The 27,128-nt window shown below is 37.6% G+C and overlaps 1 protein-coding gene across 1 annotated transcript in view; it reads left to right on the top strand.

The window, feature by feature from the left end:
* CERS6 (ceramide synthase 6) overlaps positions 1–27,128 on the top strand; it is a 236,077-nt gene that overhangs the window by 50,877 nt on the left and 158,072 nt on the right. The window contains exons 2-3 of the mRNA XM_016200210.2: positions 16,643–16,748; positions 26,242–26,372. Coding sequence (XP_016055696.1) covers positions 16,643–16,748; positions 26,242–26,372 — 237 coding nt within the window. The remainder of the gene's footprint in view (positions 1–16,642; positions 16,749–26,241; positions 26,373–27,128) is intronic.

Genomic DNA, 27,128 nt, shown 5'->3' with positions numbered 1-27,128 from the left:
CTAGGCTAATGCCATGATTCTCCAGCATCAGCGTGAGTCAGAATTGCCTGGAGAGCTTGTTCAGACCCAGACTGCTGTACCCCACCCCCAGAATTGTTGATTTAGTAGTGCTGGGTGGGGCCTGAGAAATTGCATTTCTAATGACTTTTCAGGTGATTCGGCTGCTGGTCTGGGGACCACAATTTCAGAGCTAAAACATGCTTATAAAACTAGAAATCATTTGTGCATAGGAATCATTTGGAGAATTTTATAAACACAAAAATGATTCAGTTGGTTCAGGCCTGACATTCTGCATTTTTGATGTCTCTGGATGATGCCGACGCTCCTGGTCTGTGGTGTGAGTAACAGGGCTAATGAACCATCAGGGATGGTGAGGCCTGAAGAAATTTAAACATCCACTGGGCAGTGAGACCAGAGGATATAACTCTGAGCTCCTGTGAAATCATTTTATTTTGTAAATCCCCAAAGGTGACAAAGGAAAAGTTGACTTTTTTAAAAAATTCTTTTTTCATGGTAAAAAAAACTTGTCTTACAATTATCACACCATAATTACTAACATTTTTATGACCCTTCTCTGCAGGTCTTTATTTTTTATTTATTTATTTTTTTAATATATCTTTATAGATTTCAGAGAGGAAGATAGAGGGGGAGAGAGATAGAAACATCAATGATGAGAGAGTGGTTATTGATCGGCTGCCTCCTGCACGCCCCTGACTGGGGATTGAGCCCACAACCCAGGTATGTGCCCTGATTCGGAATCGAATCGTGATATCCTGGGTCCTAGGTCGATGCTCAATCGCTGAGCCACGCCTGGCCGAGCTTCAGGCCTTTAAATAAGACCTCATTTAACTCACTCTGTAAGCTTTTGCCCATGAGGAAAATGCCTCACTGAATCTACTACAGAGCTTTGAATGGAAACAACTTTCATGTTCTTTCCTTCAATTGAGTTCTGATGTTTACTTGCAGATTTGGTTATTTCTCATAAATGCCCCCATCGAAGAATTTTGAGGGTTTAATCCCATCATGTCCACTCACTGTGCTTTCTAATGATGCCACTGGGGCTGTGGCCATGGAAAGAGTACAGTAAATCAAGAGGTTACTCATCTTTTAAAAAATAACATGAATCTATATCCATTGCTTGGATAATACAAAGTTGCATTAAAAAAATGCATGTTTCCTACCAAGAGCCAAGTGTGTATTTTATTCTGTTTTCTCCTACTTTCTCCCTGTGAGTAAGCTGTGTTTTTCTGTGCTGCCTTCGGAGTTGTCTCTTTGCCTCTCATTTGAGCTTTGATTTTAATCTCATTAGTCTGTATCTCTTTTTAGGTTAGGTTTTCTGTCATTAAGGGGATATTCTCGTAGAATCACTAGCAGTTCTTAGACCAACTGGAAGTACAAGATGATCTCAAGAAAGAGAAGCTGATTAACCTTTGGATACGTTATTTTTCTCATACAAAGGGAAGGAAAGCAGCTGGTGCTCCGTGTCTGTGGCACGAGTAACAGGGCTAAAGAACCATCAGGGACGGTGAGACTTTACATCCGTGTTTCATTTAATTCTTACAAAAGCCATATGGTCCAGGTGGTGTAACTGCATCACAAGAGAACTGACTCAGGGTGGTGAAACAATTGGGGTAGTATCTCACAGCTAGTACATAAGTGGTCAAATCAGGATTGATTTGAACCCAGGATGGCCTATCTCCAAAGCCTCTTAGCTTCTTTTTATGTGCCCAGGCTTCCTGAAATAAGTAGCAGATTCTTTGGAATGCAGATGGTCCCACATCACATACCAGGGGCATGACAGCAGAAGATTTTGAATGGGAGAGGGAGAAAATAAGTGTCCTGGCTGATCAGTATCTCTTCAGTTTCTTATCCAGCCTCCACTAACAAACTGTTTTCTGTGCTGCAACAGTCAGATGAAGACGGACGCCCCGCTGGCAGGAGCAACCCCAGAGTGAAGATTCAGAACATGGGAGGAATGCTCTGCTGGCCATTGAGCCATCTGCTCTCAGCTACAAAGCCACCCTTCTAATTCTGTTTGTGGCATTGGGACCGAGGCCCTAAAAGCCACTTTCCCCATGGTTTCTGCCAATATGGGGTGGTAGAGGGGGCCTACATGCTGGAGGAGGGAGGCTGGACGAAGGAGGCCAGACATGCTTTTCCTGTTGACCTGTTTCCTGAAAGTGTCATCTTAACAGAGGTGGTTTGTTTTCAGCAATTGATTCTGGTTTCAGACTTTCCCTAGCACAGCCCCCACCCACTCCTTAGGGGCCTAGGTCCAGCTCTTTGGGGATACCTCCCTAACCTCTATTCTCTGTTCCCTCGCCTCTACCTAGGACTTTCTCTGTGACATCTCAGGGTTACCTTTATGTTTTTAATACTCCTCTGCCAATTTAAGTAGGTCCTTCTGTTGAATTCTCTCTGTTAAAAATAACTCATGGTTTCTGTTTTCCTGGCGAGATCCTCACGTCGTGGATCCACACTCAGAGAAAACGTCTAAGCCATGATGCAGTGTGATGGGAAAACACACCACCCGAGACACGCGCTGCCGGTTGCTGACATAGGGAGTTAGTTGGGCAGAAGTCGTAGAAAAACTTGTAGGATCTGCAAACAAATCCTTTGCAAACAAATTTGTTAAGTTCACAGTTTCACAAGTCAATCCTGGGAGAGCATGTCCCATATGAGAGAACAGGAAATAGCAACCAAAGAAGAGAAACTGTATAAGGATCAGTTTTGCCTCTAGGTTTGGGAACAAGACTCACTCTGGGCCTCTGTTTCCTCCCCTTTTAACTGTTAGGTAACGCTAATTATGAAGTCAAATGAAGTTCAGAGATTGAGTAAGTACTTATAAAAAGTAGAAGGCCTGGAATTAAAGTAAACTATTATGATGGCCGAATAAAGAGCACAGTACTCTCACTAGACTCAATCTCTGCCTATGTGAAGTGGTTTGCAGAGACCTTAGGAATCTTTAAGTGATAATGGGCTGGGACTGTGAGGGGGGGATGGAGATGGTCCCCAAGGACCTGCTCTGTCCCTGCATTGTGCTCAGTGCATCACATATATGCCATCATCCAGCTTCTACCATTTTATAGCAGACAAAACTGATTCTGCTTTCCTAATTATCCTCAATTCCTGTCCGTATGTGAAGGACGCTTCCTTCATTCTGTTTCATTCTGTCTGTTTTCAGTCACATTTGCTTGTGAAACAGGCACATGATAGTTAATTGGTGTTAGGTTTTTAAATTTTTCTGGGGGAAATTTTTAGTATATTGGCAGATCATATGCTTAAATGAAAACCTTCATGGATTGCTGACTCTGTTTTGAAATTTCATAAAGTCATCGTGTTATTAGTAATCCACCATCAAACTAAAGGGCACTATTCCCATTTACTTGTACACATGCCAGAAGTCTTCCGTGGTGGACCAGGAGTAAAAGCAGCATTGTTCATTTATGACCAAATTTTGTGGTTTTGAGGTATGGTGGACGATGCTTGTGGTACTGATATCTAGACCCAAAGAGATGTTTACAGGTCCACGAGCATGTGCCAAGTATTGGGAGAGTGCAGTTCTTGGAGTAGAATGACAGGGGTTGTGAACATGTACCTCTACCCCTTAGTTTTTAGTTCAAGTCACTGAAACATTGAATGAATTATTTTCCTCTTTTGTAAAACAGTGATAATAAAATCTGTTTGCTATCCCTTGGGGACGTTTTGAAGATTGACTGAGATAAAGTGTGAAAGTGCATGTGAAATGTAATGGAATTAAAGGATTAGTGCATTACTAGAAAGCTTGGAACTCTCCCAGATCTAACTTTTAGCATCATGATGCTATGAAAAAAAATCAGCTTACTCCTAGTGGTAATGTCTTAAAGACGTTCTCAACTGCAAGGGTATTTTTCGTATGTAAATATATGCTATACAGTTTTTCTTCTTATAAATATCTTTAATACCTTTTATATCTTATTTTATGCAAAATGCAGGGGGCATATTTTTCATTGTTAAAATAAAGATGCACTTTCTTAGAATTTTATAAACTTTAACGGCTAGATTCTGGTTTCTCAAAGAGTTGAAATAAACTCACGGTGAAATATTGCAAGTCTAGAGCTTTTTGTGGTGGTGTTTTTTTTTTCAGAATCCTGGAAATGCATAGCAAGCAGACAGTTTTGACATGTCTTGGGTCAGCCTGTGCTTTCCAAGGATCTTAGCTCTCAGTGTGTGGCACTTGGTGGCCTTCGGTCTCTGATCTGCACCTCTGATAAAGTTGGAGTGGACTTAGACTGACAGCTCTCTTTACTACAGCTATTTATGATGTAGCTGTAATTCTTAGAAAGCTACTTGTGAATTTTTTTTTAAACAACAAACAACAACAGAGTATCGGCCAATGATTATTTATTACTAAAAACAACTATTGTCTAAGGGTTTCTACCATTTCCTTAAAGAAAAGAATAAAGTTAGTTTTGGAAAATACTTCTTAAAATACTAAAAATTAAAAATTTAAAGTTAGGAAAGAAAACGATGGGTGCAGAAAGGTTTTTAGGATCCAGACTGTTTATTCTTGAAGAGAGAAGAGCACAGGATGACTTGATCAGCACTTTCAAATATTTGAGGAGGTTATTGACTGAACCATCTCTCCAAAGGGTTGAAGAAAGAGAAATGGGTTTACATTTCAGCAAAAAAGAATGTTGCAGGAAGAATATTTTGAGTCAAGTGTGCTAAAAAACTAAAATAAGATTCCAGGGGGAAGATTTTTTTTTTACATTGAAATAATAGATTCACAAGAAATTGCAAAGGAAAGTACAAGGAGGTTTCATGCCCAAAGGAAGTTTTTGAATGATCTCTCTAAGGAAAAAAAATCTGGCTTGGAAGAAAGAGGCTGGACCAAGCAACATAAGCTTTCAAGTTTCTGGCTCTTTCATGAGTTTTTGCCTTTCTTATGTTCTTCCCATAACTGTTGGTGGCAAAACGGCACCAGGTGTTTGACAAGTGGAGTCAGGTCAGACCTCAGTTTAGCAGCTAGGTACTTGAGTTCTGGCTAAGAAAGAATTCAGAGCCTAGACTCAAAAACTGTAAGAGAAAGTTTATTTGGAAAGTCACAGAGGTAGAAGAGAGCCCTGGAGGAAATGAGCCAGCTGAGCTGTGTGGGCTCAGGGAACAAGTCACAGAGGCAAAAGAAGGGCCCTTGGAGCTCAAAAGAGAGAGGGGCAAGGAAAACACGCCTGGAGGAAAGAGGGTGGGGGAAGGCTCGGTGTGCTCTATAGAGAGAGCCTCACTGGGTCTTCCTCTTGAAGGTATTTATCTGAAGGTCTCAGGGTAGGATCCCAATAGAACATTCATCAGCTTTCCAGGTGTGTCCTTTCAGGGTTGTGGTCTCTACTGATTAGTTGGTGCCAGGACAGGGGGTTATTATATATATATTAGTCAATGCACCTGGTCCCGATGTCAGCAGTAGTGTTGCTTATCTGGTTTTGTTGCTTTTCTGGGCCTGGAGCTGAAACACAACTGAGGCCTAGATGTGTTTGATATGGGTCAGAACCTCATCTTTGGGGGGTTTAATGCTTAAGGGCTATTCTCTGGCCCCCTTGTTCTTTCCCCCTCAGGGGTCTAATCTGCATGACTAGGGTAGTAAAGGTCAGGGGAGGGTCCGAACCTCAAGACCAGGGCAGGTCTAAACTGCATGACCATCCATATGCTAGGGGAGGAAAGGTTACCCTGGGGGCAAGGTCCTTGTTTTCCCAGTTTTGCCCTTTGCTTGGCCCCCGGAACTTTCTAACCTGGTGATCTCTTGTACCCCCCTCACTGTCCTTGCTCTGCTCATGTCTGTCTAACTGCCTACCACATAACAAACTTCCCTCTTTGAGTTTCTGACCAGCACAGACTAGAAGTCTTCCTAGTGTGTGAAATGGATGCTTCTTGTAATAAAAATTTAAGACTAGCCAGCACTTACGGAATACTTTCCAGATGCTGAACACCGTGGTGTGAGGTTTATATTCATTCTGTCAATGCTCACACAGAATTTGCAAGGTAGGTTTTATTGTCTCCATTTTATAATTGTGGTAACTAGAGTTCAGAAATATTAAATAGTTTTCCAAAACTGCAAGCTCAGAGAAGATTCACTTGGTATATTGGTTTGCTTTAGAGGAATGCTTCTTTCTACTATGTGATTCTACCTGGAAAAAATCCATATTTTGTCCTAAGAAGAGTACTATCTTCTGCCTGCACACCAGCCTGCACACCATGTTCCCCTATTTTATCCCTTTTCAACTGGTCTCAAGAGGCCCATGATTTAGAAATATTTTTCAGCATGAGACAGTGTAATTATGATTTTCATTTTACAGGTAAGGAAATAGAGAAGTTCTGTGGCGTCTCTCTCCAGGCACAAGCAGAAGCATCTCAGAATTCTTAGGCTGTTTATTAATGTTGGCAACATTTTTCTTGACGTGATTTCGTTATAGTTTCTTGTCACTCGGTGCTCCCATTGACTTGAATCTCACCCTTTTCTTCACTTGACAAGGTACTAAAATGGAATTTTATTTTTGTTGCCTTTACTAATCTCTCCCTTGCCTCAGTCACAGTGAAATCTTTTGCTCAAAGAGCTCCATGGAATTAGCTGAAATGCGGGTGTCTCAGGTTTTCCATGTTCGATCTGTGTGTCCTTTGAGGTTTTGAATTTTACCAGGCACAGAGATTATCCTGTTCATTTCTATTTTTAAAGATATTTATTATTTTTGGCATTAAAAATTTACAGTCTCATTTTAAGATGTTGAAATATATGGAAAAGCATAAAAAAGTATGTAAAAGTAAGCCTCAACCCTATTGCTTGGCAATAGGCATGGTGAATCTTTTAGTATTTACACTCAGCTTTTATATGTGTCAGCTGAGCACCAATGAAATCAGGAGGCTTTGGTTAGAAATAAATGGTAAAGATTTATTCAAGGGTCTTAGGGTTTGTAAACCAGAAACACAATTAGGCAATACCCAGAGTGGCCTAAAGAAGAGCGAAAAGCTGAGAGCTCTTATAGTAAAATGTATATTTTTGAGAAGAATCAGTTCTGCATTCTTACTCTCTGGATTTGTCTGAGATGGTGATCCCCTGAATGACTGGTGGTCTGCATCGTGGATTCCAGGCAGCCTGGATTCGTGACCATTCGTGCCTTAGTCCTTCAGGGGTCGTCAGAGAGTTATCTGGGGTTTCATGTGTATCCAACATTGATGTAAAGCTGGGAAGTTCAAATGCTTAAGTTCCTAGGCTAGTTAAAACCGGAATAGAATCGACTCCTCATGCCTCAGTCTACTTGATTTTAGTAATATAGCAGCTTGACTACAGCAAGTCCATTTTATCCCTTCATTCTGTTCCTCACATGTCAGAAATTTATGTATAAGTAAGCATCATATAAATAATGCTTTACCTCTTCTTGCTTCTGAGCATTTTTCCGTGTTATTACATATGCATTGAAAGTATTTAAATGTTGTTTACCTTTCAAATAAATACAAAGTATACACCTGTACAGATTTAAAACATCACAGAAAGGTATAAAATGTAATCTTCTTAACCCCAAAAGATTATCACCATTAACAATGTTTTGCTATTCTTTCTGATAAAAGTGTTTCTAACTATACAAATGGGATATTATACTTGTTCTTGCATTTTATGTTTACTGCTGTGTCTTGAAGCACAACAAATCTACCTCATTTTATCAACCTTATGGAACTCCACTGTATGAAGGTGCCATATTTCACTGTATTCATGGGTGTGCATACATGTTCTTTAGCTAATCCCTTCACCTTCTTTATCCAGCCGCCCCACACCCATCTCCTCAGGCACCGGGCAGTCTGTTGCCTGTGTCCATGCTTCCGGTTCCATAGTGCTCATCAGTTTCTTTTGTTCATTAGATTCCACGTATTAGTCAGATCATGTGATATTTGTCTTTCTCTGACTGACTTACTCACTTACCGTAATTGAATTTATTGGGGTGACGTTGATTAACAATATTATATAGGTTTCAGGTGTACAGTTCTACAGTACATCATCTGCACATTGCATTGTGCGTTCACCACCCCACGTCAAGTCTCCTTCCATCACCATTTATCCCCACTCCACCCTCTTCTACCTCCCCCCAAGCCCCTGACCACAGTTTTGTACTGTCAGAAAGGGTCCAACGGCTGGTTCCTGAGAATCTTCAAAACAGCAAAGAATAAGATCAACCTAAGTTGATGTAACCGTTAAGTACTGTGTTTTACCAGGATATGTAATTTCCTGGGAAAAATATTCTCAATAGGAAAATTAAGCAGATTATTAAATACATATAATGTGATGCAGTTTTGTTTAATAAAAACACAGTAAACAAAGTATAAAAACATGTAGTAGAGTGTGTGAAGTGGGGAGGTAGCAGGGCAATGCTCAGGTGTTAGTAATGTTTATCTTTGGTGATGGCATTCCTGGTGATTGCTTTCTGTTACACATTCTATACTGTACACCACTTTTAAATCCTCAGAAGTCACAAAAATGAAGACTCAGTAGAATTTTGATGGTTAATGAAGCATTTCTTGAGCTCTTGGAGAGCACGGACTATGTACAATTTGTAATTGTATTGGCCCTGTCCATAATTCTCTTTTACTGCTAGGTTCATTATATATTTATGAAGTGCGCCACCTTTTTTTTTCACCTGGGTTTTATTGTTTCCCAACAATAAAGGAAACACAAAAGAAGTACAATGCTAAATTCATCTGCTAAAACATATTAATTTTACTTTTCAGATTTTATTTTGTCACATGCTTTATGTTGGAGTTTTCCTTTTCTCATATATAGCATGCTTTTAAAAATTCCATTGTAGCATATATGCACAACCCAAGGACATGGACAATGGGGGGAGAGGGACTGGGGAGGGGGAAGGAACGGGGGTGGGGAACGGGTCATTGGGGAGAAAAAGGGACATCTGTAATATTTTAAACAAAAAAAAAATTAAAAAAAAAATTCCATTGTATTATAAATTTTAATGGTTCATATACCGGGTTGGGCAAAAGGAGGTTTACAGTTGTATGTGAAACAGTTTATTCTTACATTTTATGAATATGCAAAACAGTTTATTCTTGTATTATTACTTATTAATGATTGTATTATTTTCCATATGAACAACTGAAACCTCCTTTGCCTTCCCCCCTCCCCGTAGTTTATGTAAATATCCTTTTAGGAGCTATATAATATTTTATGGGAGTTGTGGTCTAATTTATTTAAACATTGGAGTCACCATAGGATTTATTTCTTGAATCTCCTCTCATTTATTTATTCACACTCACTGCCTAGGTGATTTCATTAGTCTTATGGATTTATATGCCACCTGTATATTAATGACTCCAGATCTGTGTATCTAGTCCAGACCTCTCCTGTACCCAGAATACTCTATCCAGTGGCCTACTTGACATCTCCACTTATAAGCCTAATAGCCTAATAAGCCGAACCTCACATTTACCATCCCCTAACCTAACTCCATCCTGATTTCAGGCGCTCTGGCCAAAAAACCGTCGACATCCCTTATTCCTCTCTCACCCCATGTTCAGCCCAGTGAATTCCATGGCCTAACTCAAAATAGTCTGAGGCTTTGATCGCCCTCATGCCCTCTATGACACCACTCCCACTGAGCCACCGTCATCTCGTGGCTGGATAACTAGAGTAACCTCCCTGTTGGCCCCACTGCTCCCATCCTTGTTCCCCTTCAGTCTGTTCCCAGCAGAGGAGCCAGTGATTCTGTTAAAATAGAAATCAGTCATTTAGGTTATTTTCTCAGAGTCCTTCAGTAGCTTCCTGCCCCACTCAGGAGAAAAACCAAAGTCCTTCAAATAACCCACAAGGCACGCTGATGGGGCTGCCTGGCATCTCTGACCCCAGCTCCTCCTCTCGCTCTTACTGGCTCTGCTCTCGCCTCTTTGGCCTTCTGGATGTGCCTTCGATGTCTTAGTCATACTCCTTCTTCAGGGCCTTTGCCCGTGGCTGCTGTTTTTTTCCAGAACATTCTTTCCCTACTTTCTTTCTAGTTTATTTCCTTACCTCCTTCAGGACTCTTCTCACTTTTTTAGTGCCCTTCCCTGACCGGTCTATTAAATATTAAAAACTGCAACCCCATCCTTTTTAACAGACTAAATTTTTCTCTACAGTACTTTTCATTATCTGGCATAACATATGTCACTTTATTTTATTTTTAATTAAAAGAATTTTTTTTTCAATTACAGTTGTCATTCAATATTATTTTATATTAGTTTCAGGTGTGCAGCATAGTGGTTAGACATTTATATGACTTACGAAGTGATCCCTCGATAATTCTAGTACCCATCTGGCACCACACACAATTATTACAATATTATTGACTATATTCCCTGTGCTGTACTTTACATCCCTGTGATTATTTTGTAACTGCCAATTGGTACTTCTTAATCCCTTCACATTTTTCACCAAGCTCCCCACCTCCTTCCCATCTGACAACCATCAGTTTGTTCTCTGTATCTATGAGCCTGTTTCTGTTTTGTTTGTTCGTTTATTTCATTTTTCAGATTCCGCATATAAGAGACATTGTATGGTATTTGTCCATGTCTGTCTGATTTGCTTCCGTTAGCATAATACCCTCCAGCATAGCATCACTCTATTTTTATCTCCCCCTGCTAGAATATCCGTTCCATAAAAGCAGGGATTTCATTCACTGCTGGATCCCCAATACTTAGTGCAGGGCTGATGTGTCATAGGTGCTCAGTGAGTCATTTGTTAGTGAATCATTAAGCTATTTACCATTTCTCCCCGTTAGAAATACCGGTGCATGAAAATCTTTACGTTTATGGCTTTTTAAGTTTTGTTTGATAGATTTCCTTAGATTAAATTTATAAAAGTAGGAAGACTGAGTAAAAGCGTATGACCATATCACAAATATTTTAACAACGCCTCTTCAATCAACTTACCTTTTATTATATTAGGGAAAAGGAAAATACTGTTTTTATGACTAGATGGTGCTAGGATTGACTGAGTCTGAAGCTTGTCTAAGTGATTTACTTTAAGCTTTAAGACCTTGAGCAGATCCCTTAACTTTCTTTGAAATTTAGTTTACATTTCTGTAAAATAGGACTTATATTTACTTCAAAGATTGTTGTTGGACTTAAAAAAAGTTTATTTCACAAAGCACTTGACACATAGTAACTGCTAACAAATACCAGGTTTGCCATCTCCATCCTGTGTTTCTTTCCACTATATGTATTCTTGAAACGGTTTAATCTTAGATAAGACTGTAGAATATACAGTCATGCACATGCCTACTCACTCGAGCATGTGCACACATGTGATCTAAACATGCACCCACATATTAGCTTTCAAAATCCAATGTATACTTTTCTCGTAAGTTTAAAAAGTTTAATGCTTACTATGGCCCTAGCCATGGCCCCCACTGCTGATGCCTGCTGGAGGCTATGGAAGTGCTGGAAGGCAAGCAGTGAACCGAATCAGTCCCTTCTCCCTGTTCCTTCTTTCTTGAATGTCCATACTTAGGTTTCTTTCCAGTACAGCCCGGGCTAGGGCACATGTTATTTCTCATTATTGGATGTATTTCATCGATTATTAATTGGTTGTGATTCCTTTCAAGGACCTTCCAAGCACTTTTGTATTTATCAGTGTATTTGCCATTTCTGATGTTCTCCATCCGTTCCGGAAGGTTTAAGTTCCCTTTGGTTTTGTTTCCTTTCAGCCCAAAGAACTTCCTTTAGTTTTCTCGAAGTGGGAATCTGGTGGAAAACTCCCTTAGTTTGCCTTTCACCTTCATTACTTGAAGCTATCCTTGCTGGACTTAGAATTTTGGGGGCACAGTTTGTTTGTTTGTTTGTTTGTTGCCAGCACGTTAAAGATGTTTCACTGTCATTGACCCTTCGTTACGTCTGATAAGAAGCCCCTCGTCTTTCAAATTATTGTTCTTTGTTTATAATCGACCATTTTTGTCTGGTGACTTTCAATATTTTCTCTTAGTTTTCATCAGTTTGACTATGATGTGTCTAAGTTTTCCTCTCTTTGAACTTCTTTCTTTTAGAGTCCTTGAGCTTCTTAAGTCTGTATCTTTATGTCTTTTATCAGATTTGGAAAGTTGTAGACTATTAGTTCTCCAATATTTTCTTCTCCCCAGGCTACCTCCTTTTCCCCTCCTTTTCTCCTCCTGGAACGCCACTTACTTGTATGTTAGCCTGTTTGAAATTGTTCCGCAAGTCCCCACAGTCTGTTTATTTTTCTAGTTTTTCTTTCCTTTTTTCAGATTGCAGAGTCTATATTGACCTATCTTTAAGTTCACTGACCTCTTCTTTCTGACTCTTTCTTTCTGGCTCTCCCTTCCACTCTCTCTGAAAAACAATGGAAAAAATATCCTTGGGTGAGGCCAAGCCCTCAGGTAGTTTTGTGTGTGTTTTTGGGGGTGGGTGGGGGTGGGGGTTGTATAGAGTTTTTTAAAGATGAAAATTCAGTATATTAGAACCTCATTTCTTCATATCAAAAACAGAATGCCCCTTCCAATTATTGTTATTTTTTAATCAAATGCAGTTTTGAGAAGTAATACACTTGAGTTCATGTACCTTTTACCCAGTTTCCCCCAGTGGCAGCATTTTGTACAACTGTCGTATAATATCACAACCAGGGTATTGACATGGTTACATTCTATTAGACTTACTCAGATTTCCCCTGTTAGCCTTGTACTTGTGTGTGTGTGATTTAATTCTATACAATTTTATCATCTGTAGGTTTGTATCTACCACCACAGCCTTCCAATGATTTTGAAAAGTGTAGGAAATACTAGAGTTAGAAAGGACTAAAAGTCTCTGGCCAAGCTCCCCAGTATGGTGATTACATAGTATTAAGTCATTAGAACTGACATTAATACTGTGGACATTAATTTTTTTATTAATCTCCTTTCCCATGTTGTAAATGTGTGTGAGTGCAAGAATCATTTCCTGTTTCCTTATACCTGTAGCCACACCACAGCCCAGAGCTTACCTCAACACTGTGCAGAGATGTCCAACTCATGTTTAAAACTCGAAATACATGTGGTTCAATACAAATAAAAAGTAGGAATGTCTTAGATTTTTTTCTCTGCTTTTAAATTGAGACTAGTATTTTTCAAAGCTTGCATTCTTATTTTATTTACTTTCAAATAGTATGCTTTACTACATGAAAGTACTTTATGGATGTTTGATCTTTTGAAGGTGGTGTCGCTGCCTTTGATAAAAAAGTAATTAGATGAGCATTTCCAGGTAGAGGTAATCTTCAGAGCTTGAAAATGCCTATTTCCTTTCAACTATTATATTTGTAGGCACTCTCCTCCCCCACCCCCTCCATTTCTTTCTCTCTTTTAAGACAACCCTTATGAAAGAGAATTCTTCAGAACAGTGTTGGGGGGAAAAAAAATCCAGCTTTTCTCTAATGGACCATGACAGGAGGTAGTTATGTCTTGGGTTTTATGTGGTGTCTGATGTGCTCTCTGAAAAGAAAAATGCTAGCAGTGATTCACCAGTTCTTTGGAGAATAAACACAAAATTTCTGTATTTTCATATAATCTGGGGTACTATTAGGAAGACAGAAGTTACATCTTTTTTTTCCTCTCATATGGGATTTGAAATTAATGTTTTCTGCCTATGTTATGAAATTTTTTAAATCTTGGAAATTAAGTGGTTGGCTATCTTGCTAGGTAAATTGAAAAGAAATTGCCTGGTGAGGTGTTGGTGGAGCCCACACAAGTGCTCGTTCCTGGGGCAGCTTTGACTTCAGAGGGACAATGGGAATTTCAGAAATGGCTTCTAGTGCCAAATAGGACCCCGAGGAGCTGTGGGTATTCAGGGGAGTTATAATGCACAGCCTCTGTAGAAAAGATAGTAAGGCTACCTACCATTGAATTAGCTGATTTAGTCCTTCATTCATCCATCAAATATTTGGTGAGTGCCTACAGTATGCCACACATATACATAAAGATACTCTATAACATAGTAACTTCCTTTAAAGGATTCATGTGGTTCGACTTATTGCCCATCTCCAACATGAGCCATTTACACTGTAAAGAGCTTCAGTCTTTAAACTGATTCTGTTAAATTTGTCTGTCACTCCTCATACCTCTGTTCTCCCCCCTAGTCCTCAGATTTGGAGATTTAGCCTGGCCAGTAAATCAGGACAGGGATTTGATGATAACATTGACCTTCCCGGGAGAAAAATATGCCATCGTCTGCTTCCCTTCCCCTGGCGGCAGAGGCCACTGATCTCTCTGTCCCTCTCTGCAGAGTAGGGCTGATGATAATCCTGCCTCACCTGGCAGAGGGAGTATTGCAGGAGTTTGTGTGCCAGGCTCCGGAGATGCGGACTTTCACTAAAGCCATTCCTGCCGTCATGGAGACCACACACACATGGGTGAGGGCCACACATGTCCATACCAGCTAAGGGCGGCATATCATCCTCTGCTAAGGGTGGGCACAGCACCCTCGATGGCCAGGAGGATGGATGGGGGAGCTGGAAAGTTTTGGGTCCTGAGAGAAGGCCAGGAATAGATGAGCAAGGGCCCTGATGGCAAGATGATGGTCATCACTACAATTTATTGTCCAAATGAGGACACTTAAAAAAAATATTGCGGCAATATAGCAAATACTGCTTTTGTCAGTAAAGGTGGTGCCATTAATAGCAATGCAAGGACAAGCAGACTGTGAGTGCAAACTGAGACAAGAGGCTACTCTACAGGATACCCTTGTTGTTTTCAGTTGCCTATCTTGGTTTCTGGTCTCTTTTTTTTGCTTTTAGAACTTGTACTTTTAGAACTTGTTGGATGCACATGGCTTGGCACAGTGTAGCTGAAAGCTGAATGGGTTAATTGGCCCAGAAAAACCTTGGTGTGTAAATGCTATGATACAAAAACATGCACGTGGCTAACGTCAGTGATTTTATACAAAGAGACTATGTGACATTATGTTTTAACATATTTTAAATGTTTAACATGATGTTTAAACATGTGTTTGTATACACACGCACTTTACATACATATGTAATTATTATAATTTTTTACATATAAATATATTGAGGCACAGAGAAATTAATTTCTGCAGCTAGGGCTCCACAGCCGGATAGTAGTAGAGACAATTACCACCTAACCTTTGGACATTGCTTTAAAAATCTGTTTACTAAGCATGATATTTATTTAATAATTTTGATTATCAAAGTGTAATGTTTGGTGATCACGGGATATGCCCTTTAATATACTATTTCATTAGTTCTCAAAATTTAGAAAGAGTTTTAAAAAAGTAGTTTGAAGCTTAAAAAGAGATAAGAGAGAGGTGTACAACATGGTATAGCACAGTAGATACTAAAAGAACCTTTTTGAATGCTTTTGTAAGTTGCTGGAAGGTGATAGCAAAGGTGAGGAAGTTGCTTTTGAAGAGACTCTGATGAGTGAACTTCTTGACTCTTAAATATCTTCTTTGTTTACTGTTCTATAATCTCATCAACTGTTGTTAAAAAGTGCTTCATCTAACTAAGATTTACTCTTTTGTTTTTTTTAAATATCTTTATTGACTTCAGAGAGAGTTGAAACATCAATGAGAGAGTCATTGATCGGCTGCCTCCTGCATGCCCCCCGACTGGGGATCGAACCTCGATCTTCCAGATCCTAGATCGATGCTCAACTGCTGAGCCATGCCCAACAGGGCTAAGATTTACTCTTGATCTGTTTTGTACATTTATCACTTGCTGCCCTTGGCCAACATTAAATGAATCTTGGTGATACTTTCATATTATATTATTGTATTATTTTGTATTAGTAGAGAATGTTAAATGTCACAATAAAAAGGAACATTTACAGAGCCTTATTTCTTGAACATTTAGTACAAAAACAGCTCTTAAATTTGCATTTTCTTTTTAAAAAAGTTTTAGACACATATCACCATACCTTTGGGGCCCCCTGCCCTCCACCTGCACTCCTTTGGTACCTCGCTCACACATCAAACATGGCCAGGACTGAAGCTGTCTTCCCATCCCTGACATAGGCATTTGTTTAGGATAAAAACAGCGCAGTTGATGCTCGCAGTCATTTCAGGCTTTTCAATTTGTCTGGGACACCATGCTGTTTGACATCCTTCATTGCTCCTTATGAGAAAGAAGCAAAAACTGCAAAGCAGAAAAGTTTAAGAAGTCATAAAGAATTGGGGCTGAATATAGAACACTTGGATTATAGAAACATAAATGGTCATTTTTATGCCTGGGACGATCAAAAGCACACTCTCTGCATGTGTAATCAGATGCCCAGTAAATACTTTCTCATAGTAAAAACGTAACATGTCAAGTGTCAGTAAAAAGGCTATAAACTATGCTGTTCCCAAATCATGTTTTGTTTTGTTTATATATCTCACTTATATGCTTATTTTGTCATTTGATAGTCTTCCTATCTGTTGTTCAGTCTCATTAGAACTTGAGGATCAAGTTTTAAGAGGATTTTTTATTTTTTATTTTTTTTACTGTTACAGCTAAGGACTAAAGAAGAAAACAGTTAAATCTAAGTGTTGTCAATGTCCACCTATAAAATGCTATTTTGGGACAAATTGAGTAATGTGTAACTGGTGACATTAAGAACAGCTATAGAAAGAATAACTTATGACTTTTTTTTTTTAGGTTTGTAGCCAAACCATGTGCGATAGCCCTCAACATTCAGGCCAGTGGACCACAGGTTGCCCAGCCTAATGCCATTCTGGAGAAGGTCTTCACTGCAATCACAAAGGTAAGGCTCTCCTTTCCTGGGACGTGAACTGTCATGGCCACAGTTCTCAGTGCGAAATCATTCATCCCATTCTCCCTTGGGTTTCAGAATGAACTTTTGCCTATCCTCATGCTGGGAAGTGCGCTCTCAGAAAGCACACAGGCACTGTGACTAGATCTAAATGGGTAGGAGCCGAATAAATGGGGGCACGTTTGAGACCTGTTTGTTTACTCTCAAGTTGATTTCAGAAGCTTGTCTGTGAAGAATAGTATAAATTAGGTAGTGATTAATCTAACTCTGTGCCTCTTTTAATCTCATGTGACATGAAACAGTACACATAACAATTGGCAGGGACTTCGTAGAGGCGAATGAGTAGAGATGAGGAATGTAATTAATGTATATGTGAAAAAATGTGCTTATTTGCTTATAGCCAGGTTTGTATGTTCTAGCCGTTGTGGTACACAGGCAAGTATGAAAAAAAGGAATAATTGAAGGCAAGAAGAGTTGCAACATGAAGGGAGGGAGGGAGAATGAGGGCCAGGAGAGTGGTAAGTTATAGATTCACTGTGGAGAAAATAGGAGACAAGACAGTCACTCTGGTCCAAACTAGGAGTGGGAAGAGGAGAGCAGGAAGGGAGAAGAGATAGACAAAGATTGCCCTGCACCCCAACTGCTATCTCCCTAAGAACACAGAGCGGAGGAGAAAGGCAGAAGTCAGAAACCCTCGGTCCAAAGCCATGAGAAACTAAAGCAAACTACCCCATCCCAATATCTTAGTCTCACCATGTGTCTCTGGTATCTTACTCTTGCATGGACAAAAAAGTAGAAAACACCAGAAGTGTATCATTCTGTGAGAAGTACTGTGTGTTTATATGATAAATGGTTAATTTGTTTGTGTAACACATGGTTCCCTCTTTCATTTTCCTGGGAGAATCACTCAGGCATTTAAGATGGGATTTGACAGTGTTCAGCAAATTTCATTCCTTTTTTGGTATCTGCGTTGCTAACCATTCGTATCATTTGTCTCTTGTCTTCATAATATTCATTCAAATATTCAAACATTTTTGTTTATTTTATGATCTTTGTTCCTGCCAAGATTCTCTAGGGTTTTTCCCACTGTCCTTTTAGAAATGGTATTTTTCCTGGAAAAGTACAAGAAGCTCCAGGTGTTTTTTGTTTTGTTTTGTTTTATGTCTCTGCTAGGAAGGAGAGAAGAATGAATGGAATTTTAAGAAAAGTAATTTTGGTAGTTTCAGACAGCCAGGTTTATCCTGAAGGGGCACATCCTACAGTTTTTAAAGGAAGAAAGTACTAAGAAAAACCTTGCATTTTTACTTACTCTATCAGTTTACTGCAGTGAAACACCTTTCTACCCCTAAAAATGCAGTTGTGTAGGAAGGTATCAGGTTCACTTTTTTTTTTTTTTTTGAAATATGTCTTTATTGATTTCAGAGAGAGGAAGGGAGAGGGAGAGAGAGAGAGAAACATCAATGATGAGAGTCATTGATTGGCTGCCTTCTGCACGGCCCCTGCTGGGGACCAAGCCCGCAACCCGGGCATGTGACCTGGCTGGAAATCGAACCGCAGTCTCCTAAATCCTAGGTAGATGCTCAACTGCTGAGCCACACCTGGCCAGGCTCAGGTTCACTTCTTAATGTGATTACAACATATTTTTATTCTCCTTGCAAACTGCTCTGAATGTATAATAAAGTGATTTTTCTCCCTAAATGCTATGCGTCCCTTTAGAAATCCTGCCGTGGACATTTTATTTCCCTTGCTTTATGTTTATTACGATTACTGGAGAAATTTCTTTTATAAAGGTAATGAAAGGAGGAGTTGCAGGTAGGTTAACTGCTTTGGAGACTGTAGCTAATTTTAATGATCATATTCTCTTAGTTTCCAAGGTGATTCTTTTGGAAGTTTTAACATAATTAAAACAAGAGCCTTATGTTATAAATGCAGCAAAAGTTGTAGCTGTTTTTCATTGAATTCTTTGTAGTTCTCCAGTGTAATTTGTGATATGAGAAAGTGATAGGGTGACCAGAATAGAAGTAGCAGGACTTGGAGGGTTGGAACATGTGTATGTGTCTGAGTGATCATCCAGCATCCTGCCCTTGACCATGGTTCCAGGTCAAGGATATATACTGTGTGTGTGTGTGTGTGTGTGTGTGTGTGTTTATATATATGTGTGTGTGTGTGTGTGTGTGTGTATATATATATATATATATATATATATATGCATATATATGTATCTTTTGGGAATTCTCCTGCCATATTCCAATAGCCTCACTTTTCTAATCAATTCAATCCTTGAACCATTGAGAGAAGACTATATCTGTCAACTATGAAACCAGGTTTAATGGTCCAGAGAAATCATATTACAATCCACTTGGGTATGTTATACTGTTTTAAAATATATAGGAAAACTTCCTATAATTTGTTCTTCCTCATTTACCTCTTATACCTACCACCTTTTTTTCCTTTATACTTCATTTTCCCCTCCCAGTACTGGTTATGATTCTTAAAATTCACCTAGGTATTTCTGGTATAAAAATGTCTCTGTAAGTCAGCTTTTTTCATTTCTTTCTGTGGAGATATTAAAAAAGACAAAAAAATACCCTGTGAAATAGAATTAAAAAACAATACTAAAAATATACACACTCAAAAAAATAACTTTACTTTTGACAAACTAAGAGATACATTCTCTTTAGACTTCAAAATATGTATGAAAGCTAACAAACAATGGTTGGGGTTGAGCAGAAGCCAAATAGCAGGAAGTGAAAAGCATGAAGTATGGATGGAGGGCCCAGCGAGGGTTGATTTCAGGAAAGTCGGCAAAAAAGACAGTTCTTGAAGGTAGGACAAAAGCTGTATCCACAGTGTTTGCCACACTAGGTACAGGAACTGGTGAGCAAGGCTGGCAGATGTCCTCCTGGACTCAGTTTAATTCAGAGAGGGGGAAGAAGTACACAGGAAACCATGTGGATGGCACGTCCTCTGAAGTTAGTCTACCTTGGTGGCAGTGAAACTGCAAAAGTACTCTCCCTGCTCCTCATACTGCTAGGAACTAGTCAAGAAAATCCAACTCCCTCAATTATGAGTAATAAAAAGGGAACACACACAGCACCAAAGACAAGGAAAAGAATGTATAGCAATGCTTATCAACGAAAATTGTCACTAGAAAAAATGAGGCCACAGGGCAAATGAAAATTGTGATAAAATATTTTACCATAAATTTAAAAAAAGCAATAACTCTTTGAAGGGAAACTACAAAAAAGAAATACAACACTTAAAGAAAAAAATGGTTGGTGAACGAAAGAGATGCAATGTGAGCTGGTAGGTTCAGGAAGAAAGTTCTAAAACTATCACAGAAATGAAGACAAAATTGGAAAGAACACAGCAAATGCTAGACACTGCAGAAAACTCAACAAGAAACATGGGTGTAGAAATAATAAAACTGAATTAAATGAAACAAAAAAAGCTAAAAATAATTAGATGTATACACCAGACAGATGCAGCATCTGCATAATTGAAATTCCTTAAGGAAAAGCAAAATAGAATAAATATTGAAAGATATAATTCAAGAAAATTATCTTAAAATAAATGGAGATTTATTTTAATATGTTAATGAAAATGTCATAAAAATTGACCCAAGAAGGTTACCTACCACGAAGACTTATATTATTAAAATTGTTATACTTGAAAAACAAAAGAATAATTCTTTGATAAGACAAACCAAAAATCACATCAGTTATTTAGGGGAAAATATCAGCATGACTTTAATCCTCTGTATATGGCAACATTCAACAGAACAGCATTTTCAAGGAAAATGTGAACTAAAAATTTTATATATAGGCAAATTGTTTTTCCTGAGTAAAGGCTAACGACAGATTTGAAAGTGAAAAAATTTGGGGGAATTGTTCCCATGAGTCCTTTGGAGAAATTATTATCATAATTTCAGCTGACCAAGAGATGACCTGGGAATGTTAGCGAGCTTTGAATACACTTAAACTTTAGAACTAAGAAAGAAATGTGAGGGTTAGGACTACAGAACAGGCAGGGCAGGCCATAAATGTTATGTGCTCTCACAATGTAGAAATGATACAACAGTAATTGAGAGGGGAAGGGGAAAGAAGGTGAGAGGTAGAGTAAATTTACTAATGCTTAATCTCTGGTAGCAGGTGGTCCAAGCATATTAGTTTAAGCAGCCAAATCAAGTAATAGAAGTACAATTGTGCACATTTAACAACACCAGAGTAAACTCTAAGAGAGATAAAATTATTGACTAATGTTGGGTGGGAGAGGGAGAGGAAATATTGCTCATATGAAATTATTATTAACTGAAAACAAACAGAAGAGTATTATGATCACATGAATAGTCATTAAAACAAAAAATACCCACAAAAAGGAAGGAAAATAAAACAAACCATATTTGGTAAAATTTTTAAAAATTAACTATCAAAAGAGAAAGTATACCATAATTGAGGGAACTATAAACAAACTTTTCAATTATATTAATACATGTAAATGATTTGACTCATCTAATAAAAATAATTCCGGTTTGGGTCACATAGCTTATAAGAGATAAGATATAGTGATTAAAAAACATTGAAAATAAGACTATGAGTAAAAGTATATCGGCAAATATAAGTAATAGAAAGTAGAGTTTCTATTTTTATAGAAAAGCGGAATTAAGGTCAGGAAGGATTAAATGAAATGAAGAGTTAGCTTTTTATTGCTAAAGGATACATTTCACAATGAAGATAAAATAGTTATAAATATACATGCATTGAATATAAGTGTATCCATATACTCAAAAAATAATGAAAAAAGAAACAATAGAAATTTAAATTTATCTTTGGGTCATGACAAATCAAGTGAATAAAATATAAAGCAGAATATAGAAATTCTAATAAAACATAATTAATGAGGAAGATCTAAGAGGTACATTTAGAACCCTCTACTTTGAATATAGACCATACTTTTTCAAGTGCCTATTACATATTTACAAAATTTCACCTTTTATTATATACAAAACTGAAGTAAGTTTTAAAAGTAGGCACAATTTAATAATACTAGAAAGCAGAAATCTTCTTGCTTTCTCAGTCAACTCTTAAGTAATAATAAAATTTCAGAATATTTAGAAAACAGTGATGATGGAAGCATTACATATATACACACATACGTATGTGTATTTGTATACATACCAAAGGCGTGCCCAGATGAAAACTCATGTATATATAAAAATATAGTTAACCACTTACTTAATAAACATTAGAAAAATGACAACAAAATAAATGATGGTAAGCAAAAGGAAGAAATTAATAAAGATAAATGGGAGAACTGAGTTAGCAACACTGTAGATTGGAAGATTAATCCAAAAGTACCTTATCTGTTTAATGTTTTATAGAAAGTCAGATTACCCAATTAAGAAAAAAAAGAATAAATTTACAACACAATAATTAACCTAATAGTCAATAATCACAGACATGGAGGGAAATAAAAAAAGATATATTTCTATTAACATTGAAAATAAAATATAAGAACTTGGATAAAATGTAAATTATTCTAGGAAAATATAATTTACCAACTATAATTTGCATTGTGTGTGTGCGTGTGTGTGTGTGTGTGTGTGTGTGTGTGTGTGTGTAAATCAAAGAGCTAAACTGCAAAGAAGTACCAGGCTCAGATGCTCTCAGAAGAAAATTCTAACACACTCTTAAAGAGCAGGAAATTCCAATGCTATTTTAAACTATCCCAAAGCATAGAAAATTAAGAAAACCATCCAGTTTTTTAATGTAGCAATAAAACATTAATATCAAAGTCTCACAAAGATTTCACACAAAAATAAGACTAGAGACCATTGTACTTATTAATATTGATGGGGAAAAAATTTGCAGGCAGACTTAGCTGCACATTAAAAGAATTATTCATCATCATCCAATAGGGTTTATTCTAGGATGCAAGGCCTTCCTTCCCTGAATTCAGTATTAAACATCTATTTAAATAATTTATCATATTAATTGATCTAAGGAGAAAAAAGTACATGATCATCTCCATGGATCCTGAAACCTAACATCGTTTTGATTGAAATAAAATTATCTCACTAGGGTGAGGTGGTTTCCTTTATATGATAAGTACATTTGTATATCAGACCCAGATCTGGCCTCTTGCTTAATGAGAAACAAGGGGGCATTCCCAGTAATGTCTGGAACAGACAGGGATGTTTATAGCCACCGTTTTACATAGTACTAAGTTTTATATTTAATTAGCAAAAAGATAAGAGAAAGAAAATCAAAGCATAAAAATTAGAAAGGAGCAGATAAAGCCATGGTTATGAGAAGATTTATTCATTCATTCAAGAAGTATTGAGACCATACTATATTCTAGGTACTGGTGGAAAAAGACTAAAATGTCCCTTGTTTATAGAGTTACCATTCTAGTAATATGCTATTATATGACTGTATACCAGGAAAATTAACCACAAATGATGTGAAATATTATCACGAAATTAGTAACCATATATACACGCAGACATTAAGCAGTTAGAAGATATAAGAAAATTCTTTATTTACAAAATTCCCAAAAAGATAATATCCCTAGGAATAAATGTAACAAGGATGTGCAAGGTATATGTTAGGAAATTTGAAACACTGTTAAAGGACACAAAAGACAAATTGAGTAAAGATGTCAGTTCACTCTACGTTAATTTTAAGAACTCGGTATAACCTTATTAAAAATCCCAACACGTTTTCTTGTTTGACCATTTGTTTATAGTTTGAAACTAGACAAGCTAATTCTAAAGTTCTTATAGAAAAATAAGTAAGGATTTCTGAGTAACCTAACTGCATATACTTGCACAAACATAATAGAACAATGGAAGAATAGATTCAGTTTCTCATGGGAAAAAGATGAACAATGGTTTTGGGCTATCTGGGTAGCCATTGGAAAGAAAGTTAGATTCATACTTCCCACTATATACTAGGATATATTCCAAATGTTCTAAAGATCAAATGTAAAAATAAAAACAATAAATGCATTAGAATAAAAACTGTACATGTGGGAGAATTTCTTGGACATTTAGAACAGAAAAATCTTTTCTAATTATGACCCAGATTCAGAAGCTATAACAAATGATTCATAAACTCAAATATGTTTTTTAGAAAACTTATGCAAGTAAAAAACACAAGCAAACAAACACCATAAACTAACTATCAAGCACAAATGACACATTGCTACAAAGTACACACAGAGATTTAATGGGAGAAATTAAAGAATAATTGAAGAAATTCTACAAATCAATAGAGACAGTACCTACAAATCAAGAAAAAAATGAATAATAGATATAAAAAGACTGCTCATAAAAATGAAATATAGATGGTTTTTAAAACACATGAAAAGATGCTTCTCCATAAAAGAGGAAATCAAATTTAAAAATATACTGAGATAGTATTTTTATATATCATGCCTGAAAAAAATTGAAGTCTGATAATAAACTCTGTTGATGAGGCTTTGGGAAATGTGCCCTCTGCTTGTGTGAGAGTACTAGTTGGTGAAATTATTAATGAGGGTGAATTTTTCAATATCTAAATACATTGCAAATGCATAGACCCTTTGATCTCCAATGTTCACTTCCAGGAATTTATACCCGTATATAAAATGGCCTGTAAAAAGTGACCCATGACACGGTTATTTATTGCAGCATTGTTTATAGTAGTGGAAGTTTGGAAGCCAGCAAAATGTCCATTAATAAGGGAGTGGACTCGTAAATTATGGCATATTCTTACAGTTCTACAAAAGAAGGAGGGAATTCTTTATATTTTGATAATGGAAATATTTCAAGACACATTGTAAAGTGAAAAACCCAAAGTCTGGAATGATGTGTGTAACATGCAAGCATGTATGTGACAAGGGAGATATAAGAACACATATTAAAATTTGCTTATATTTGCATAAAATAAGTCTGGAAAGAATCTGATTTAACAACTGGTTACCTGGTAAGAAGGGGAGAGTAGGAACTGAGAGAGTAGAAACAAAGTAGGAAGGTAAAACTTTGGATATTTTTTAATTTGCGAACCATGTGAATGTTTTACCTAGTCATAAACTTAGAAAATAAATTGAAATGAAAAATGAAGTCTTCTAGGGAAATGGTATATTCAGGGCATATTGTAGGCTGCACATTTTCTTTCTCCCATATTTTTTAATTAGGAGAGACATGGAAGGAGAGTGTAAACGGTGTCATGACTACTAATAAAAACACCTCAACCTACATGCTTTATTGAAAGTTGGCAAATAACTTTTACAGACACAAGCTCAGCACATTTTATAACCTCAGTCATAACACGAAGGCCATCGGCTGTTTCCTGTCTGTCGGACACCTTGAATTGATTGAGATGCTTTAAAAGATGTCATGTGAACATTCTACCCTCATAACAAGAATGCTGAACAGTGGTCTGCCTTCCCCTGTTTTTGTTATTTCCTCTGATCAATAACATCTCCTTAATATGAAAGCAAAGGTAGAATAAATAAAGACTAGAGCTAAATTAGTTTAATAGTATTGTGTGGCAGGTCTCCCTCCCATAATTTTTGGCAGCGTGCTCTCTAAGAGATTGAAGAGAAGGGAAGGGCAGGAAAGGGGGGGAACTAACATTTGCTGAGCTTTACATACATTTTCTACATTTGGCCCTCCATCCCATTTAGGTGGATAAATAACCCTTTTTTTAAACATGCAAGGAAATCAAGGCTCAGAGACGTAGGTCCTTGGAGCGAGGTCATCTCCTAATGTCACAGAAATGTGTGAGAGACAACATTTATCATCACATGGAAGCATAAATAGCATCTCTTTGCACCTCACCGAGTTTGTGTCAAGTTGTGCATAATCCTTGTAAAAGGTTTGATGGGGACCTGGTCAAAAGGAATGACCAGGAGAAGGAACAGAGGAAAAATGTGTGAGTGAAGAACAGAGGAGAGGGGAGAGAGAAAATAGATTTTGTGGTGGAATTGGTACCTTATGCTAAGGCGAGGTGTTTTGAGATTATTCCATGCTTTTTGTTATTTCCTGATAAATGATAATTGGGTACAGCTTTTTTTCTCCTCTGAGAAAATGAAATATTGAAATGATGCCTCTTTGCTAATTCACCTAAGGGGGACTTTTCCTCTCTGTTGCAGAAAACTTTGTTGTTGAACTTTGTTTTGAAACTCCTTTCCTTGCAGGCTAAGGGAGCTAACTCAGCCAGTTGGCTGCCCCATTTGAATCTTTGTTGCTGATAAGAAGTGCAAGCATTGGAGCAAGATTCGTATTTTTCAATGTTATGTTACAATGAATAACTTTTCTTGTCCTCAGTGGTTATTTATGTTCATGCTGCTAATGGAAGGCCTACGTCCTCAGTAGTAAATGTAGAAATTTCAGTAGGAAATGGTATATATAGAAAAAAAGATCTCAACTGTAGGCAAGGGCAGATCTATTTATGGTGAAGATGAAAATGATTTTCCTGGTATGTACCTTGTTTCATAGCATCCTGATGAAAAGAGACTGGAAGGCCTCTCCAAGCAGCTGGACTGGGATGTTCGCAGCATTCAGCGCTGGTTTCGACAAAGACGCAATCAGGAGAAGCCAAGCACGCTGACAAGGTTCTGTGAGAGCATGTAAGTTGCTGTTTCTCTTTTTGAAAGAAAAATCTATTTAGTAACTCATACCATCCCTGAGGTGAAAAAATAAAGGCTTGTGCTCCAGCAACCTCTAGAAAGCATGCTATTTGGAGGGAAAATAGTCCATGAAAAACAAGGAATAGTTGGTACGAATTTGTGTTTTCCACTTTGGATGCAATAAATGAAGTTGACTTTTGCATGGAGTTCCTATAAAGTAGGCATATTACAGAGCCTACAATGGCATTTTCAGTCAGCCACCTTTGAAATGCAGCACTAAAAGTCATTACATTTATAGTTTGAATTTTAATAGAGCAGACTTTGTCATGATGTTCTTTCCACTGATAAAAGCTGAGATACTAGGATATATTATCAGGGAGTAATGCTGATGGCCTATATTCCTGGAGATTTAAGAAATGGCTGTATTATATTCCTGGGTGAGTTTAATGAAGCATTGCTTGAAGGTGGGGGATGGAATGAAAGTCTCTTCTATTTCTGAAACGTGAACTTTATGGTGTGTAAATTATATATCAGTGAAGCTGTTAAAAATAATAGAAGACTCACAGAGAACTCTTCTAGCACAGTGATATTTTGAAGTAGTGACACTCAAAATACTTATCTACAGGAAAGTTAGAGAAAGGAATTTTGGAGCATTGAGCGCATGCCCCCCAAGAGGAAGGTTCTAGTTGGTTTTCATCCTCTGGGATACAACAGTGCCTTTGTCTAACGGTTCTTTCCTTTGGGAGCTTTTTCTTG

Source organism: Miniopterus natalensis, chromosome 8 (assembly GCF_054644295.1).
Source record: "Miniopterus natalensis isolate mMinNat1 chromosome 8, mMinNat1.hap1, whole genome shotgun sequence".
In the NCBI taxonomy this organism is placed as follows: Eukaryota; Metazoa; Chordata; class Mammalia; order Chiroptera; family Miniopteridae; genus Miniopterus; species Miniopterus natalensis.
This window is presented reverse-complemented; position numbering and strand designations above follow the sequence as displayed.